An 18,704-nucleotide genomic window follows, 5' to 3' on the forward strand; every position below is an offset into this window, starting at 1 on the left:
CCCGCCGGTAAGACCGGCGCGACGTGCAGAGGCCGGCGCCGGCTTGCGCCGGCGCCGGCACCAATAGGTCGTGAGTAACCTTTTTTTTTAAAAAAAATTAACTACATAATTATTAATAATTATAATACTATTTTAAACAATTATTATTCATTTCCATTACATTTCATCTAGTCTATCACTACACCGAATTTCATCAAAATCGGTCCGCCGCTTCTATAATTTACGCATTAAAAACAACAATAAAAATATTAAAATCAGCGAATATTTTACATTAATTATAATAAAAAATCACTTTATTTCATTACTATATTATAATAAAATTTTAGCTTTTCAATTTCACATAAAGTTCATATAATGTGACTGTATGGTTTGTCTACTCCGTAAAATATAAGGACGTAAATTATATATTATTATGTTTAAAATATTTATACATATCTCATCTATCGATGTACAAAATTTCATTAAAATCGTACTTTTAAAGTGTATTCGTTTCCTACAAAATATAAAAATGCAATATATATATAACATTTTACATAAATATTACAGTCTATGAACATTTTAAACTCAATTCAATCATTTAAGTGAACCAAAACCACCCAACTGAACATAAAAATTAATCGTAATATAGACTTTGCCTACCCCACAGAGTATAGAGACGTAATATGTATTTATACAATAACTATGTTTAAAAAAACAAAGTTTCTAACAAATAATTTATCACAATTTTAACTTTTAGTGCTATATGTAAACTAAAATACTGACGAAAACCTACATTTAATAATTTAACATAATTAAGTAACGTTTGTACTATATAAATATATTAAGTAATAAAATGATTCTCCTTCAACCTAATTTTCTTTTAAATTAACCACAGAAACAATTTGGCAATCCAACCAGCCTTCTGGGCACGTCGCCGCGGGGCAACAATGCGCAGGGGCAAAAAGGGGATTTATAATATATGCGTTAATATAATACGCAAATAAAATTTGCACATTTTAAAGTGACCAATACTGTATTTACGTAAAACATTACTAAAAAAATCATTTTTCAATCATCAAACGTAGAAATAAAATTACTACCTCAATCACATAGATAATTTAAACTGTCAATCAATATAAAATGAATGAATAAATGCCAAAAAAAAACCTAACCCGAAATTTCTCAAGTTTAATCTGGAAACTGGAAAACAGGAACAGCGCCTTCAGCGTCGCCCGGCGCCAACACCCGCTGAAATTGTTCTGACGCATATTCTTCAATTACACTGTTAGAACAAACATATAAAGGAACATTAACTACTAATTTAACGATAAGAAAGTAAACTATAATGTTATACCACGTATACTACCCGTAAAATAAATTTCATCAAAATTTAGTGCTTGAAAAAATACTAAACACACAAAAATCCTTACAAACTTTCACGTTCGTAATAATAATAGAATTACTAGCTAGGTATATAAAGTCATATCACTAACGGGTTGTACTGAGCCGAAATTAATAAAATGTGTACTAGTATCGTAAATCACAAGAAAATAATATATTATATGTAGTTTAGAATATTTGTAAGTACATTTCTTACTCTCACTCAAGAACTGCTGAACGGATTTTGATAAAATTTATATATATGTTATAATTAACATACATATTACAATCCATGAACAATTGAAACTCAATTCAATCAATTAAGCCATCCAACTGAACATAATCGTAATATAGACTTTGTCTTTGTAAAAAGAGCAAGAGGCCGCCCGCCATCGACCTGTGGTGGTCAAACATCCAAAAGGATCTCAAGGAAGCCTACTTGCCGGAATCAACATCCCATATCCCGCATAACGGGATCAAGGGCGAAAGAAGAAGAAGAAGACAGCCTTTGTCTACCCCACATAGTACAGAGACGTGATATGAATGTATACAATTACTATGTTAAAAGAAAAAAAACAATGTTTTTAACAAATAATTCATCATAATTAACTAACGTTTGTATTGCATGTTAAAAATTAATAATAAAATTATTCTCCTTCAACTTAATTTTCTTTTAAATTAAAAGGTAAAACCACAGTAAATAATGTGGCAATCCAGTTTGCATGGACAAAACAATTTATTAACTTCATTTAACGATTTATATTCATATGCATTAATATAACATGCACATTCTAAAGTAACCAATACTGTATTTACGTAAAATATTCCTAAAAAATATTTTTTTTTTCATTAAACGTAAAAATAAAATACATAACTTTTACTATTATTCAATATGAAAATTAATGAATAAATGCAAAAAAAAAACACTTACCCGAGTTGAGTCTTCAAACTGGAAAGCACGGCACGCCTCGGCGTCGCCCGGCGCCTACAGCCGCTGAAATAGTTTCGGCACATATTCTTCAATAACACGGTCAAAACAAACATAAAGAAACATTAAACTACTAATTTCACTATAAGAAAGTTCCCTATAATGTTATCCCACGTACAATACTCGTAAACTAAATTTCATCAAAATAGTTTACTTGAAAAAATTAATAATGAGCATGGTATATAACGTCCTTATCACTGAAGGATTAAAATAACCAAAATTAGTACTTGTATCGTAAATGACGAGAAAATATTACAAATATTATAGTTAAGAATTTTTATAAGTACATTTTTTACTCCCACTAAAAAACTGCTGAACGGATTTTGATAAAATTTCACAATAACATAGTTAATACATGGTGACAAAATATTAGCTACTGCAAACACGCGAGTAAAAACGAAGAACAAGAAATAAAAAAAGTTAAAAAAAAGTAACCGTATAAAATTTTTGCACCTTATTCATAAAGACATAAGGTTCATTTTCGGCCGCACCACCGCGGTCCACGTAAGGCTTTTAGGCAAGAATAGAATCTTATATTCTTGTGTCACAATGTTCCCGTACTCCTCCGAATCAACTTGACCGATTACATACATATAATCACGGCTATATCCCTTGCGGGGTAGACAGAGCCAACAATCTTGAAAAGACTGATAGGCCACGTTCAGCTATTTGGCTTTAAATTAGAATTGAGATTGACCGATTCTCATGAAATTTTATGAGCATAGTAAGTAGGTCTGAGAAACGGCCAACATCTATTTTTCATACCCCTTAATGATAAGGGTTCTCCACCCTTAACATTTTTTTTTAACTAGAAATTACTTGAGAAACTATTTATATGGCAAAACAACGTTTGCCGGGACAGCTAGTATTCTTAATAATTAATGCCATTCAAGCCTTGACAACTCAATAAGATTATAACACAAACAACATTTATACTCCCATACTTACTTGACCAATTTTGATGAAATATAGCGAAAACATAAGTCAAAACCAAAGAAATCGGAATGTACCGAATTATTACAGGAGTATTGATTGGCGTAGAATGAACGGTCTCATATTACATACAAACCTATAGTCCATATACCTTGCGGAGTAGACAGAGCCAACATTATTGAAAAGATTAAAAGGCCACATTCAGCTTTTTGGCTTAATGATTAGTGACAGGTTGCTAGCCCATCGCCTCAAGTTTAGAAGTCTATCCCTTAGTCGCCTTTTACGAAATTGGAGGAGTGGTTCTATTATTTTTTACTATTACGGTATCTGTGAAAAATCAAACTTAACTTTTAAAATTCCTACGCATCAAGGGCGCTGTCACAACTTACGCTACTCGACAATAGATGGCGCTGATTTGTACGGGCAAAAGCCTTATGAACCAATAATCCATACTCTTTCACTACATTTTTTTGTTAAAAAAATACTGGACCGATTTTTATTAGCATACATGACATAGCAAAAACATACGCAATTTTTTACATCAGATTACACAAAAACTTTACTCCAGATAAATTTTAGGTAATTTGATCATTTCTACATAAACCTTGGGTGATCAGACCAATTGTTATTAGAAATGTCAGTTACCATAAAAATTATCACATTCATTCGCGTTTAGTTATTAACTTACAAAAGGCAAGATATTTTCTTTCATCTCTCTACAACACTCAATAATGTTTACATTTCATATTCGCTGTTATTCTATCCGTGAAAATGCATCTGCAGCTACATTTTCGCGGCCCTTCACGTTAATTCACATTGATTCTGAAATCTGATTGACAACCGCTCGATTTAACATGCACTTAAAATCACGCTACATGGGTAGGAATCAATAATGTCACCATGAAACTGAACCATGATAGTGTCAACGAACGGGATTCTGCACCTTTCCACTCCCAACAGTCCCTGCGTAGTTCATTCGCTTCATCCCACATTCATAACTACTCTTTTCATACAAGTTCGTCTGTTTAGGATTTTCTTGGCATAACATTTAGTCCACACAGTGAAGTATACAATAAATGAATAAAAAATCAACCTTTTAAATCGCCCGCCGCCGACTCGATGGCGCCCGACGCCAGCGCTCGTAGCGTTGCAAAAATTTCTTCAACAGCAAAACTGAAACGATGAAACTTCTTATCAAATTAGGTTAATTTAAAAATTCACCAAAATTTACTGAGCAAGTTGGATTCGCGAATCTAAAAATAAAAAAAAACATATCGTACATACATCTGATCATACTTACCGACTTTTGAGACATCATAACTATAAATAGTGTATGCAACCTTCTTTATATACGCTATAGCAACAGTTGGCATGGTTTCTTAGTTAGGAAAAAATGTCAGAGATTGTATTTTACTGTCAAATATTTTTATTTTATTTCCATAATATAATAGTACTTAAAATTTGATTATTTCCGTACTCTTTTCTCTTTCCGTCTTCTGTAGTGAATAACTTTGTGACTATACTTCCTACAAATAGGTAGAGCGCTAACTGAAGACAATCTGATCCATACAATAAAATCAGACTATTACGCTTTTTAGACTAAACGAATGATGAAATTACGGGGAAATATTATATTTAAGAATTTTTTTTCTTAAAATCGAGACGGGTATAACATGGAGTTTTATTAAATCTAAGCGAATCCGCAGACAAAAGCTAGTACCTTCATTCATTCAGCATTCTGATGTGCAGAACGGTACGAGTTCCGCAGCACTCGCCGCTCGCTCCCTGAAATTGTTCGGCGTATCTCTTTGTGTGAAATTGTCAAACTAGTTGTTACTTGACCGATTCTGTTGTCCCACAAATTAATAAATTCTTTTGACAGATTCTACACACACTTTATATTTCATCAACTGGTGTACATTTTCTATAACCCTTGCGGAGTAGCTTAGCTGTATGGCTTAATGATGAAGTCTGTGGAAACTTGATAATCAAAACCCACAGGGTACATCCCATTGATCTAAGTAAGCAACTAGGTTTAAGTTTGTCATCTTTTAATGTTGCCCAGTTCATTGTTCAAAGTTGAAATTTATATTGTACAGAACCCTCAATGTGTGAGAGCAACTCGCGCTTGACCGTTTATTTGCTCCATACTACATGTACACAAAATTCCATGTCAATCGATTCAATGGTGGTGTGAAGAGGTAACGATTAAAATTACTTTCGCATTTATAAAAGTATGTACGTGTCCTTTTAGATCTATTTATTATTAAAATTAACTTTAGATGCAGTGTGTAATCATAGATGGAGCTCACAAAAGTGACGAAGTTCTAAATACGAATGTTTGTTATATATCTCTCATCGCCGATTATCCCGATTAGATCTTTAACGGTTTGTTTGAAACAACATACTATGGCTTCATCGTTTTCAGAAATGACGTGTTTTAAACCAAAATACTGAAATAAAAATAATATTTTAAGTTAAAAATAATACAACCTGTTTTAACTCGGCAACGTAACGCGCCGTCAACATTGCTCGCGCGCCGCCGCGGGGACCCGGGGGGCCGTCATGTCACTCACCTAGAGGTTTTGTAGCGAGTTTAAGGAAAAGCGTTACAAAAAAGAAATATCAGTGCACTTTTATGACGTCCATAGAAAAGGGATGACATATAGAAAGACTCGTCATCCACAGTAAAATAAAGAAAATTTGTGTTTTGTTTGTTAGTAACGATTCAAAAACTATTATTATTATATAAATAGACGTTCGGGAGTAACATAGGCAAATTCTTATCCCACAGAAGCGATGCTCCGTGCAAAAGTTATCAAATACATAGTATTCACCTTTTACATGGCAATTTCATTCTGCGAGCGACATGGCGTGAAGAAGCGGTCTGCATTCACAAGGAAATTAAAGTCCTTTTGTCTGAAACAGTTTCAGGAATTTCGTGAGAATAAAGAATGTAAAATCATGCTTTAAAACACAACCATAACAAGATCGTACTTCATCCGACAATTATTAATTTTCTTTGGATTCGCTATTATTGTTTGGGACTGTGTGAACCAAAAGTCGGCAACTTTGACATATGTATTTAGAAAAAAGAAAACATTGAATAATTGTTTTACTTTTTAGTGACAGACAAAAATTTATATTTTTAATCGACGAGGGAAAATTAAAAATAATTCTTTTTAAAATGCCTTGTTACCAAAGCCTTTTAAAGACCTCCTTCTTGCGGGCATATCTAATTTACTAGCAAGTCAACATACATACAATTACGCAGATTCCTTACGGGGCAGGCAGAATTTACAAACAAGACAAAGAATTTCCATTCTAATTTTATTTTCTGCCATCTATTTGAAACATCGTGTACTAATGTACTAACTAAATATAAAGTGTAGTTTTTAGTTTTAGCTCATCTGGGTAGATGGCGCTAGAAACAAAACATTAAGTAGTTATAAGAATAGAACCTAGATGGCGCTTTAAATAAAATATTAGTTCGAATAAAAGAACAAAGATGGCACTTGAAACATAAGTAGTTTCAATAAAACAACACAGATGGCGCTTGAAATTAATAAATTTGTTTCATAAAAAAAAATAGATGGCGCTGGAAAAGTACAGTTTAGTTGCAATTTAAAAACATAGATGGCGCTGGAAAAGGACAGTTTAGTGTCAATTTAAAAACACAGATGGCGCTGAAATGTGACAAAGTTCTTACTGGAGCAGTAGGTTATTTCTCTCATCTCCTATCCAAGTTAAGATTTTTCAGTTGAAACTATCTACTTATTTTATTTACAGGATAGACAGAGCCTATTGCAATAGTAACAAGCTTCAAACGCAACACTTGACTCAAAGATAGTAAAATAATGCTATAAGTATCTCAAGTTTACTTTGCAAAAGATATATTTCCAAGTATGTATAAATCCAATGGTATTCATTCAGAAAAACTATGTATAAATCCATACATTTTTAGTATGAAGCATGGCTGTCGTAAATCTTAAATTGGGTAAACAGAACCTTACAACAATAAAACAAAAAATTATTTTAGACAATGAAATTACTTACACTAACAAATCAGCTTTTGATCTCGAAGTCAATCGATCTCGCACAGCTTGGCTCCAGCAAGCGCATGTGGAGCAGCATTTGTTACCTGGAAAAATTGAAAATAATCAAGTTACAAAAGTATAATTAAACACACAACACTTTTTTATCCTTTGTGAGGTACACAGTACCACAGTCATAAGATTAGAAGGTGACATTATAAATAGCTGGATGGCTTATAATGGGAATTCAAGTAGACTGTCAGCAGATAACAAGTTAAAAAAGTTTGTCTGACTCCAACATTACTGAAAAGTATTTCATATAGACCCGCCTGCGTTAAACGTGAGATTTCGATAATTTATATATAACTAGCGACCCGCCCCGGCTTCGCACAGGAACAATATACATTTATTTCACCAACCATTTCATACCAAAATATATTTCAGAATGTCTTTGTTGTATGTATAGTATACTCGTTTACGGCATTTAATTTTTACATTTTTACTTCTTTATTTTCACAAAGTCCTATAGGGAAATCTTTCAATTATCAGTGGTTATCTAATTTATTAAGCATGTTATTATACAAATAAATCATCCACATTAGCTTTTAAAAAAAACGACTCGGGAATCAACTTTGTAGTATTAACATGTGGTAATAATATATAAATATTGCTATTGTAAATAAACTATAAACATTTATGGAGCCGCAAAGGGTGTGCCTTGGATCCTTCAAAAATTTAAGATGGCTTATAGACTAACACCTACTAGTAAGACTATTAAATCGCAATGGCAATAAACACAATTCTACAGGGATATTGCCTGTTCCATAAGCCTGTAAATCGAAAAAACTCCAGGGTGAAAATAACATACCTATCAGTCACATAAATGACGAATATAATAACTAACCCACCACCACCCTTTGGCTCTATCAACATTCCAATTACACGAGCCAAATCATGTGAGTGCGCTGAAAATCTACTAAGGGTCTCTTTAATTCTGACTTACCATAATGTTGACGATTTTGATTTGCATTGCTCGCCGCCCGCCGCTGGGCACTCGGAGAGACGCCATGTCACTCACCTATAAAGAGATTTTTATAGCGAGTTTGAAGCGATAGCTTAAAGGCTTACTTCATGGAAGATGAAGCGCAGTCAAAGGAAGAGTAGACAGAAGAAGAATATAAGCTAAATATGAGGGCAATAAATTAGTTTTTAAGTGAACAGGAACGAACAGACTAAAACAAGCTAAAATTTTATCAAACAGACATTTTAAAATTACTCGTCCGCCGAATCTATGGCGGGACGAAAGAGTTCCGCGCGTGAAATTTTATTCATAAAATACGGAAAAGTTTTCTTGTTAACTTCTACAAATAATTTCGACTTTATAAGTGATAAATTAAAAGACGGTGCCCAATAAATACTACAAAAAACTTAATGCAGTAACAAATAACTTTTACCTACACTAATAATGTTTAATTTTCATATAAAACTTTTTTTTGCCTACCCTAATTGAAATAATTTTAACTAACATGGTGCAATGTCTTCTAAAATTATTAAATACTTAATAATTTTATTTATTTTTTACTTTTTAGTTTAAGTTATGAAGTTGGTTTTTTTTTTTTTGGAAAAAAATTTTATATGGCGTCCATTCTTTCTTTTTTCTTCCATTCTTTATCCACACGTATGTTTATGTTTTTGTATGTTTGTAACCAATAAACTCAAAGACTACTGGATTGATTTTCAAGGTATTTGGCACTGTTAGAATAAGACATTCGGGAGTAACGTAGGCAATTTGTTTTTATTTCCCACAGAAGCGATGCTCAGTGCAAAAGTTACTACTAAATACATAAAATTCACCTTTTGCATGGAAATTTAATTCTGTGAGCGACATGGCGCGATGAAGCGATCTGCATTTACCAGGAAATTAGAGGCCTTTTGTCTGAAACAGTTTCAGGAATTTCGTGAGAATATCGAATTTAAAAAACACAACCATAACAAGATCGTACTTTGCTTCATCCTTCATGTGTGAACAAAAGTCGGGGTCTTTGATATATGTAGAAAAAAGAAAACATTGAATAATTGTCTACCTAGTGACAGACAAAATTATTTATTTTTAATCAACAAGAGAAAATTAAAAATTATTTTTAAAATGCCTTATTACCAAAGCCTATTAAAGACCTTCTTCATGCGGGCAGGCCACTACATATCTAATGTATTGGCAAGTCAACATACATACAATTACCTCGATCCCTTACGGGGCAGACAGAACTAATAAACAAGACATAGAATTTCCATTCTAATTTTATTTTCTGCCATCTATTTGAAACATCTTGTACTAACTAAATATAAAGTGTAGTTTTAGCTCATCTGGGTAGATGGCGCTAGAAACAAAACATTAAGTAGTTCTAAGAAAAGAACCTAGATGGCGCTTGGAATAAAATATTAGTTCTAATAAAAGAACCTAGATGGCGCTTGGAATAAAATATTAGTTCTAATAAAAGAACAAAGATGGCACTTGAAATATTAATAGTTTCAATAAAACAACACAGATGGCGCTTGAAATTAATAAATTTGTTTCATTAAAAAAACATAGATGGCTCTGGAAAAGGACAGTTAGTTGCAGATTAAAAACATAGATGGCGCTGAAACCACAATTGTGACAAAGTTCTAACTCAAGTAGTAGGTGTACCGATTATTTCTCTCTCATCAGCACTTATCCAGGTTAGATTCTCAGCTGAAACTAACTACTTATTTTATTTAGGGTACACTGAGCCAACTGCAATAGTAACGAGGTTCAAACGCAACACTTAATTCAGAGAGAGTAAAATGTTGCTATAATTATTTCTAGTTTACTTTCCCAAAGATATTTCTCAAGTTTGTATAAAATTTATTTGTATAAATTCAGAAAAAGTATGTATAAATCCATACATTTTTGGTTTGAAGCATGACTATCATTAATTTAAGATGAATAAACAGAACCTTAGATTAATAACAACGGAACAAAAATTTTGTGTGGATTAAAGATTTAAAGTATTTTTTAAATTGAATACAAAATGCTTACCAGACTAATAAGCATGTGAGCACGGAGTTAATCGATCTCGCACAGCTTGGCTCCAGCTAGCACAGGTGGAGCAGCATTTGTCACCTGGAAAAAATTAAAAGTTATCAAGTTATTAAAGTCATAAGTATAATTAAACACAACACATTTTTATCCTTTGTGAGGTAGAAAACACCCAGTCATAAGATTGAAGATATGTACATTATGAATAGCTGGATGGCTTAAAATGGGACTTTCAACAAATTTCCTTCATTGGCTTTTACAATCTTTACGGACAGGTCGCTAGCACAATCCATGTCTTTTTTGTAAGTAATTTTTGGTATGAAATCAAATACAACAGATAATGGCAACTGATTTTCTGCAGGTAACAAGTCAAAAATGCTTGTCTGGCTTCAACATTACTTACTGAAAAATATTTTATATACCCATCCACATAAAAAGTGAGATCCCGATAATTTATCTATACTAATATTATGAAGCTGAACAGTTTGTTTGTTTGAACGCGCTAATCTCAGGAACCACTGGTTCGAATTGAAAAATTATTTTTGTTTTGAATAGACCATTTATCGAGGAAGGCTTTAGGCTATATAAAATCACTCGGCAACTATAAGGAGCGTAAAATAATGGAATGCGTAAAATAATGGAAAATGTGAAAAAAAAATGATGCCCAAAATAAGTATTCCACGCGGACGGAGCCGCGGGTACAGCTAGCATATTTTAAAGATTATAAGGTTGGGTAACCTCTATATATTTGAGGAGTTCACGTCTATATCCTTTGCAGGGTAGACAGAGCCAATGGTCTTTAAAAGTTTAAAAAATCTGAATCTCAATTTAATCATCAAGCGATACAGCAGAAGGTACCTGTATGGCTTAAAGATGGAAATGAGATTCGAAAAACGACAGGTTGCTAGTTCTTCGCCTTTTTGGTTTGTTATATAAAATAAGTTTTAGGTACTTATATTTATTTACTTCAAATGGTTGATCAATTTAACTTTTATAAACCCAAAACATAATTGTGTCGTCTAGAATCAATTGCCGTCACATCCACTTTTAAAAAAAAATAAGTATTTGATCTCTATGGAATCGGTTTTTAATTTCAAACAAATCCAATAAACTATTCTTGTCTCAACCCCGCTACATCCCGAGCAATTTGAGTCTTTAAATTGCGTTTCGTTCTAAACTCCGCTACATCCATCACCACTCATTATTAGTCGCCGCCACATCCGCATTGACCAATCAGAACACTGCATTTGGAGAAAAAACTGTCATGGCGTATTGCGGTTCACAATGGCTGACAAAGCATTTGTTCTGTAATTTTGTGCTTTGTTTTTGTTAATTATAAAACAAACAATGGCTGATTTAACAATAAGAATTGAACCTGTTGCTCCTGAGCATGCAAGGAAGCGAGGCGTTAACAAAGAAAACTGGAAAAAGGAGAAAAAACGAAGAGAACAGTGAGTAACACTTTTGTCTGATTTTAGTATACAGGAGGTTTGTTTACAGAGGTGTCTTTTACGTCCCTACTTAGGGACCAGTAAAAGTCGGTGTTCCGTTCCGGTTCAGTATTACAAAATTAACCCATATAGTTTCGCAATGTCAGTCTGTCTGTCTCCATACAAAAAGGTTTAGTTCAGTAGTAAAAAATAACCCATATAGTTTCGCAATGTCAGTCTGTCTGTCTTCATACAAAAAGGTTTAACTGTTTGAAAAAAATTTTTTTTTATTAATTTCAGATATTCTTCAAAACGCTTTCCAAGTGCTCCAAAATGCCACCACAAAAATAATAAAACATTTACCTGTTCTACATTAAAAATGCAAGACATAGCTCGTATGCACCGTAAGTTTTTCAAATTAAAAAGTAAAATAGATCAAGACAATTTTATATTACAACACTGTCGTTTCAACAAATGTGTGAGAACAAGACTGGTAGATCAATCTAGAGGCCCAAAAAATTTGAGCGTTGAATACTACGTAACTATAAAAAACCCTCACAAAAATGTGAGAGTGTGCAAAAATGCATTTTTAGAAATACTTACATTAGGAAAAGATAGAGTAATGGGGGTTATTCAAAGATCTTTTAAAGATGGAGGCAGTATCGCCAAAGAAAATCGTGGTGGCAGTCACAAAATAGCACTTTACGGAGATAAACAAAGAAATGTGCAAGAATTTATTGAGTCCTTCCAAGCAGCTGAACCACACTATTGTAGAGCTAAATCATCGGTAAGACTGTATTTACCTCCAGAATTGAATATAAAAAAAATGTGGAAATTATATCAAGATACAAATCACTTGCAAGTAAAAGAGTCTTATTTTAGAAACATTTTTAATAGAAAGTACAACATTGGTTTTGGTTCACCCTTGAAGGATACATGTTCTCGGTGCTCTGAGTTGACAAGAAAAATTGAATGCGCCTCTACAAGCCAAGATAAACAACGACTTCAAACAGAGAAACGAGTACATACTTTAAAAGCCAAGGCATTTTACAATCTGCTGAAAACTGAGCCTGGAGATACTATTTTGCTATCATTTGACTGTCAGAAGAACAGCGCTCTGCCGAAATTGCCTGATCAAGCAGCTTATTTTAGCCGACAATTTAATATGTATAACTTTACCATAGTGGTTGGAACTTCAAAATCCCCGTTAACAACGAATAACGTGCATTCCTATTACTGGTGCGAAAATGAGCATTCAAAATCTTCTAACGAAATAGCGAGTGCAGTATTTCATAAATTGACTACTCTGGATATTCCTGAAATTAAAACAAAATTAAAACTATTTGCTGATGGTTGTGGTGGCCAAAACAAAAACACCACTCTTGTAGGTATGTGCACCAAATGGCTCTCTTCACATGCGCCACCGCAAGTAAAGCAGATTGAAATAGTTTTTCCAATGGTTGGCCATAGCTTTTTACCACCAGACAGAATATTTGCGAAGATCGAAAAAGAAACCAAAAAACAGTCCATAATATGTAATCCACAAGATTATGTAAATGTTTTCAAAAAACATGCGACTGTTTACCATTTAGGAGAAGAAGTTGAAGTTTACAATTGGAAGGATGAAGTCTCAAAAACCATAAAACCCCCGGGAAGTTGGCATTTCAAATTTAACCCATCTAAACGATTTATAATTAGTAAGGGACGACAGAATGTGAGCATTCAAGGAGAAGAAAATTATCGGAATGAATTTAATAAACCAAAATATGTGACTAAAAGAGGAAAGAGATGCTCCGAAATTGAGCCTGCCATAATACGAAAAGGTAATAAAGTGAAGCTAAGCAAAATAAAAGATGTCACTAACCTTCTAAACAAACATTATGGTGAAGACTGGAGGACTTTAGACTTTTTAAAATACTACAAGGATATTGAAGAGACCAATGAAAATTTTGAAGAATGTGAGGATCTGCAATGTGTTCCTTTAGAAGAAAATGAAAATTTTATATAATTGTTTTTGGTTCAATGATCAAAATTTATAATAATACAACTATTTCCTACTGTTTTTAATAAAGTTACTCGCGTTACATATTAAATTTACAATGTTTTATTACTTTTAAGAACAACCTGTATAGTCATTGAAACTAATGGGTCTTGAGTACCAATATCCGCCACATCCATCACAGTATGTATCAAAAACCGCCAGATCCGTAACTCAATATCAATATCCGCCACATCCTTTATTTAAAAACACAAATTAATTTAAATTTCTATAATATAAACAAAAACTAAAATAGTTAGTTATTACAATCAGTTTTACTTATTTTATTCCAAATTAACACCAGAAAATTACCAAAGTAACAAGTACTGAACAAAAAAGTAGATTTTTGAAAAAAATAGCTTCTTGGATTTAGCGGTCTTTGATTCTAGACGACACAATTACAACAGTTAAATTTATATTTAAAATACCAATAAATAGGTACCTATAATGAGTTTTATTTCTAGTTTGAATGTACTTTTATTTTCAGGTAATTTATTTTCATTTTAAAGATGTTTAAGTTTTTCTGTAATGTGTAATTAATCAAACCTATAAATTTTATTAATTTTTGTATAAGTGAGATTTATACATTATTTACTTTTGCTTTGTAATTTACTTTAATTTTAAAGATATTGATGTTAATTGTATTTATGTACTTGTGAATATTACATAGGAATCTGTATTTTTTTATAATTAAATAATATACTACATATATATAAATATTGCTATTGTAAATAAACTATAAACATATTTATGGAGCCGCAACAGGTGTCCGTTGGATAGTTCTAAAATTATTCAAGACAGCTTCTCATAGACTAAGACCTCATTGACATAGGTAAGACAATTAAATAACAATGCCAATAAAATAAACACAATTCTACAGAGACATTGTCTATTCCATAGAACCACCAAGCTATTAAAATTTCCTTCATAAAAATCACCCAAGATAATTTGAGAATGGAAAACTGAAAATAACTTTTCAATTTAGGGCCTACATGAACATGCCTTGTTTGAATTGGATGCAAAGTACTGAAAGGCCAAGTCAAGAGACTTAGTGTCCTCGGATTTTAAAACTAGTATTCAAGGAGCATGGCACTAGTTACCTCTCTAGACAAGTGTTACATAGTTTGTAAAACTTAACAATATGAAGAAAAATAAGCAACATAATTCTTAACGAAATTTTGCATTGGACTTAGGGTTTCAGTCACATTAATGACATGTAATAATAACCCATCACCACCAATTGGCTCTACTAACCTTCCAGTTATACGAGACAAATCATGTGAAGAGTGCACTGAAAATGTATTAGTATCTTTAATCCTGACTGACTGTAATATGACATGTATGACGAGGACCTTAAGATTGACAATTGCAATACATAAAGGAAGTCAAACAAACAGATCATTATTCTGTACAGGGAGACCAAACAAAAAATACCAGACTCAAAGGCCATGAAGAGCTTGATAGAACTGAAATGCAGAAAAAATCACATGTTGTAAGCCTATTGTTGGGCTAAGAAATAGGAAAGATAGTACTATTAAAAAAACTAAAACTACCTAAATTAAGGAACTGTAGGGTGTTCTTCGTGCCATTGATCCCGGTTACATCCTCACCCCTCTGCAGTGGAGCCCAGAGTGCGCCTTTTGACCGTGACGGTGAATAGTGTTAAATGAGGGTTTCACACGAAGCGACTCCCGCCTGACCTCCGCAATCAGTATAGGGAAACCTAACCCTTACTGGGACATGGTGAAAGGCTCATCCTGGGCTCCTCTTAAGAGGAGAGGTTGAGTGTAACCGAAATAAACACAATAAGAAGGGTAACTCTGGAGAAATTAAATAAGATTCAAATCTGTCAGTGCCGCAGAAGACTAAGAGATGATTTTCCAATTGAAATCTGCTAAGCTTATTTCAAAAGCTTTCATCATCTTGGCGATGGTCTGTCCTCTCCATCGAGAGTAGTTTTTAAACGAGGGTACTTAGTGACTTCCAAAAGCTTTATCGCAATATGGCTGATGAAAAATTCAAGCGAAAACTTCAGAATGCGAAAGTATGACAAATAAAGTCGAAGAAAACCACCAAAACTTGAAATAAACTCCATATTTTGCGATGTAAAAGTTCCCACTTCATCAAATAAAATCCAGAACAAATACAGAAACAAATTATCGTTATCAAAATGAAGGCGGCATATATCAAAGGAACACTCAGCTTCTCAATACTTTTGAGATTTTGAAAATGGAAAAATAACTTTTTCTAATTTGAGTCTCCATCTTGCATGGCAAAGAAAACTTTGAATCTCTTACCATATCAGCAGCTTTCTCCCCGTTATGAATGTAAAATGACTAGAAGTTATCAATATCCAATAACAATAAACTTTTTCAGCATAATTTATCTCTTTTTATCACTTTACAAAGTTTACTTCAGAAGAAGATCTATTGCGCACGGCCATCAGTTGCTAAAGAAAGATGTTGAAAATTTATGCTCAGGGGTTGTCAGTAACTTCCGTAACAATCGCATTTCCGCCCGCTGTAGCTTTCCGCAAAACGAAAAATAAATTAATTATGTATTTATCTCGGTTTTTTAAAGTATGTATTTAATTTTGGTTTTATTTAAGTTATATGTACATGTTTAATATTTCATTAAAAGTCTTTAGCAGAAAAATAAAAGAAAACTTGATTGAAACTTTTCAGACAGTCGCGAAGTTGCTCGATGTCGCCGCCGCGCCTGTGCTGCCTCACTTCCGTTGCTTAGTGATGTGATGTTTAGTGATGAAAGTTTGTTGTGAAAATCCCAACTCGGGATTGCAACTAGCTTTTGACCGGGACTTCGCTACTGTGGTATTTTTCAAAAATAAAAGTTGCTTTTGTTGTTTCAGCGGCCTCTGTGGCGCAAGGGTAGTGCGCTTGTCTGTGTTACCGGAGGTCTCGGGTTGGAAATCTGGCCAGGGCATGATGAGAGACGAACTTTCTCTTATTGTCTTGGATATATATATATTTAAAAAAAATGTATCATTGTATAAGTATCTAACAGAAGACTCGAACTTACTTAGAGGCTTACTCGATCTGTGTAATGTATAATATTCATAATTTACTTGAAAAGAAGTTTCTCTAAGTCCAAATTTGTGCCAAATTCTATTTAAATCAGAACATTACATAGTTTTGGAGTAGTATTTGTTACAAGTGCAAGTACATACTAAAGTATGTCTTTATTCTATACGGGTAGTCAGAGCCTACAGTGGGATACACAGGTGGATAGATAGGATTAAGATTCGGACGTGACAGAGACAAGTTGCTAGCCCATAGTAAAATGAGTCCGAAGTTTATTTGTGCCGTGTGGTTCCCGGCACCAATACAAAAAAGAATAGGACCACTCTATCTCTTTACCATGGATGTCGTAAAAGGCGACTAAGGGATAGGCTTATAAACTTGGGATTCTTTTTTAGGCGATGGGCTAGCAACCTGTCACTATTTGAATCTCAATTTTATCATTAAGCCAAATAGCTGAACGTGGCCATTCAGTCTATTCGAGACTGTTGGCTCTGTCTACCCCGCATGGGATATAGACGTGACCATATGTATGTATGTATGTTTATTAGTCCCTTGATTGACCTTAAATTCTTGATTGAATACATGAATGGAACTATTTCTTTAGTTGCCTTTTAAATCCATCGTTCTATGCATAAGTTCCGATAACAACACGGCACTTTCTTTTGCTTCGTTATGGCTGTACTTACCCCACAAAAGCTAAAACTAAACTTGTCTAACTTTATGTTTTTAAAAGAAACACTCATTTTAATACATGGTTACAGTACGAAATTATACTTTGGAGAACTAGTACTGACGCTCAACAACTTTTTATTTTGCAAAATAATTTTTATATTAGTAAATGCAAAGGATAATACCGAAAGTTACCCACCCCATTTCATCAAACAATACATATTTTATTTGATGAAAAAAAAAATTTCAAATATATTTCCCCGAATATATACCCCATATATTCGGGGAAATATATTTGAAATTTAAATAAATTTGTCATAGAAAATAAAAACCTATTCAATACTAGTAAACAATTACGAACATCTAATATAGATAGAAACATGTTTTAAGGAATATTTAGCACGTCCTACTAACGTTTTGCTCAAGGTGTTTTCCTTTACAAATGGACTTACAAGAGAAGCAAATTTTCGCAAAAAGAACTGCCTCCAGTCCATATCTTCCTCTATTGAAGTCGGAAAAATTTCTAAAACCTTCTCTAACGTAGCAAATACTTTCCTAAATACCTGTCTATAGAATCTGTCAATAGAATTTCGTGGAGTTTCAATATCCATCAATTACTTGATGGATATTGAAACTCCACGAAATTTTGAAATATTCACAATTTTGTGAAAATATTAAGTGCCTGCCGTGTGGTTTCCAACACTTAAGAATCGAAACCATTCCATATCTTTCCCATGGATGTCGTAAATGGCGACTAAGGGATAAGCTTATAAACTTGGGATTCCTCTTGTAGGCCATGGGCTAGCAATCTGTTACTTTTTGAATCTCAATCACATCATGAACTATACAGCTGACTTTGTGTCTACCCGTAAGGGATATATGTATGTTTAATTCTTCCCGAGGTCTAAGTTTGTGATGAACAACTTGTTCACTTGCTCGTAATTTTTTTTAAACATTTATAACTTTGTTTTTGCAATTGTGCATAATCTAGATTTTTCGGGACTCATTTAGCGTTTTCTCGTAGATAGAGAGTTAGCAGTACTGTACATATAAAAATTCATAAAAATGTCACTGTCACTGTGATGCGACTACGTCAGTGCGACGCAGAGATGAATGAATGAAATGAAGGGAATTTTGGCTTTTGTTGTTTGCTT

The 18,704-nt window shown here is 33.2% G+C and overlaps 1 protein-coding gene across 1 annotated transcript; it reads left to right on the top strand.

The window, feature by feature from the left end:
- Positions 1-11,395: 11,395 nt before the first annotated feature.
- Positions 11,396-14,164, top strand: LOC106139403 (uncharacterized). Its single transcript, XM_013340839.2, has 2 exons — positions 11,396-11,823; positions 12,103-14,164. The coding sequence occupies exons 1-2, from the start codon at positions 11,720-11,722 to the stop codon at positions 13,808-13,810; spliced, it is 1,812 nt and encodes a 603-aa protein (XP_013196293.2). The 5' UTR covers positions 11,396-11,719; the 3' UTR covers positions 13,811-14,164.
- Positions 14,165-18,704: the final 4,540 nt, after the last annotated feature.

The sequence above is a fragment of the Amyelois transitella genome, chromosome 31 (assembly GCF_032362555.1).
Source record: "Amyelois transitella isolate CPQ chromosome 31, ilAmyTran1.1, whole genome shotgun sequence".
Classification (NCBI taxonomy): Eukaryota; Metazoa; Arthropoda; class Insecta; order Lepidoptera; family Pyralidae; genus Amyelois; species Amyelois transitella.

Excerpts from the sequence above, each read along its gene's own strand:
- LOC106139403 (XM_013340839.2), top strand. The coding sequence starts at position 11,720 with ATGGCTGATTTAACAATAAGAATTGAACCTGTTGCTCCTGAGCATGCA. Across the intron at positions 11,824-12,102 it reads GAGAAAAAACGAAGAGAACA|ATATTCTTCAAAACGCTTTC; the intron begins GTGAGTAACACT and ends TATTAATTTCAG.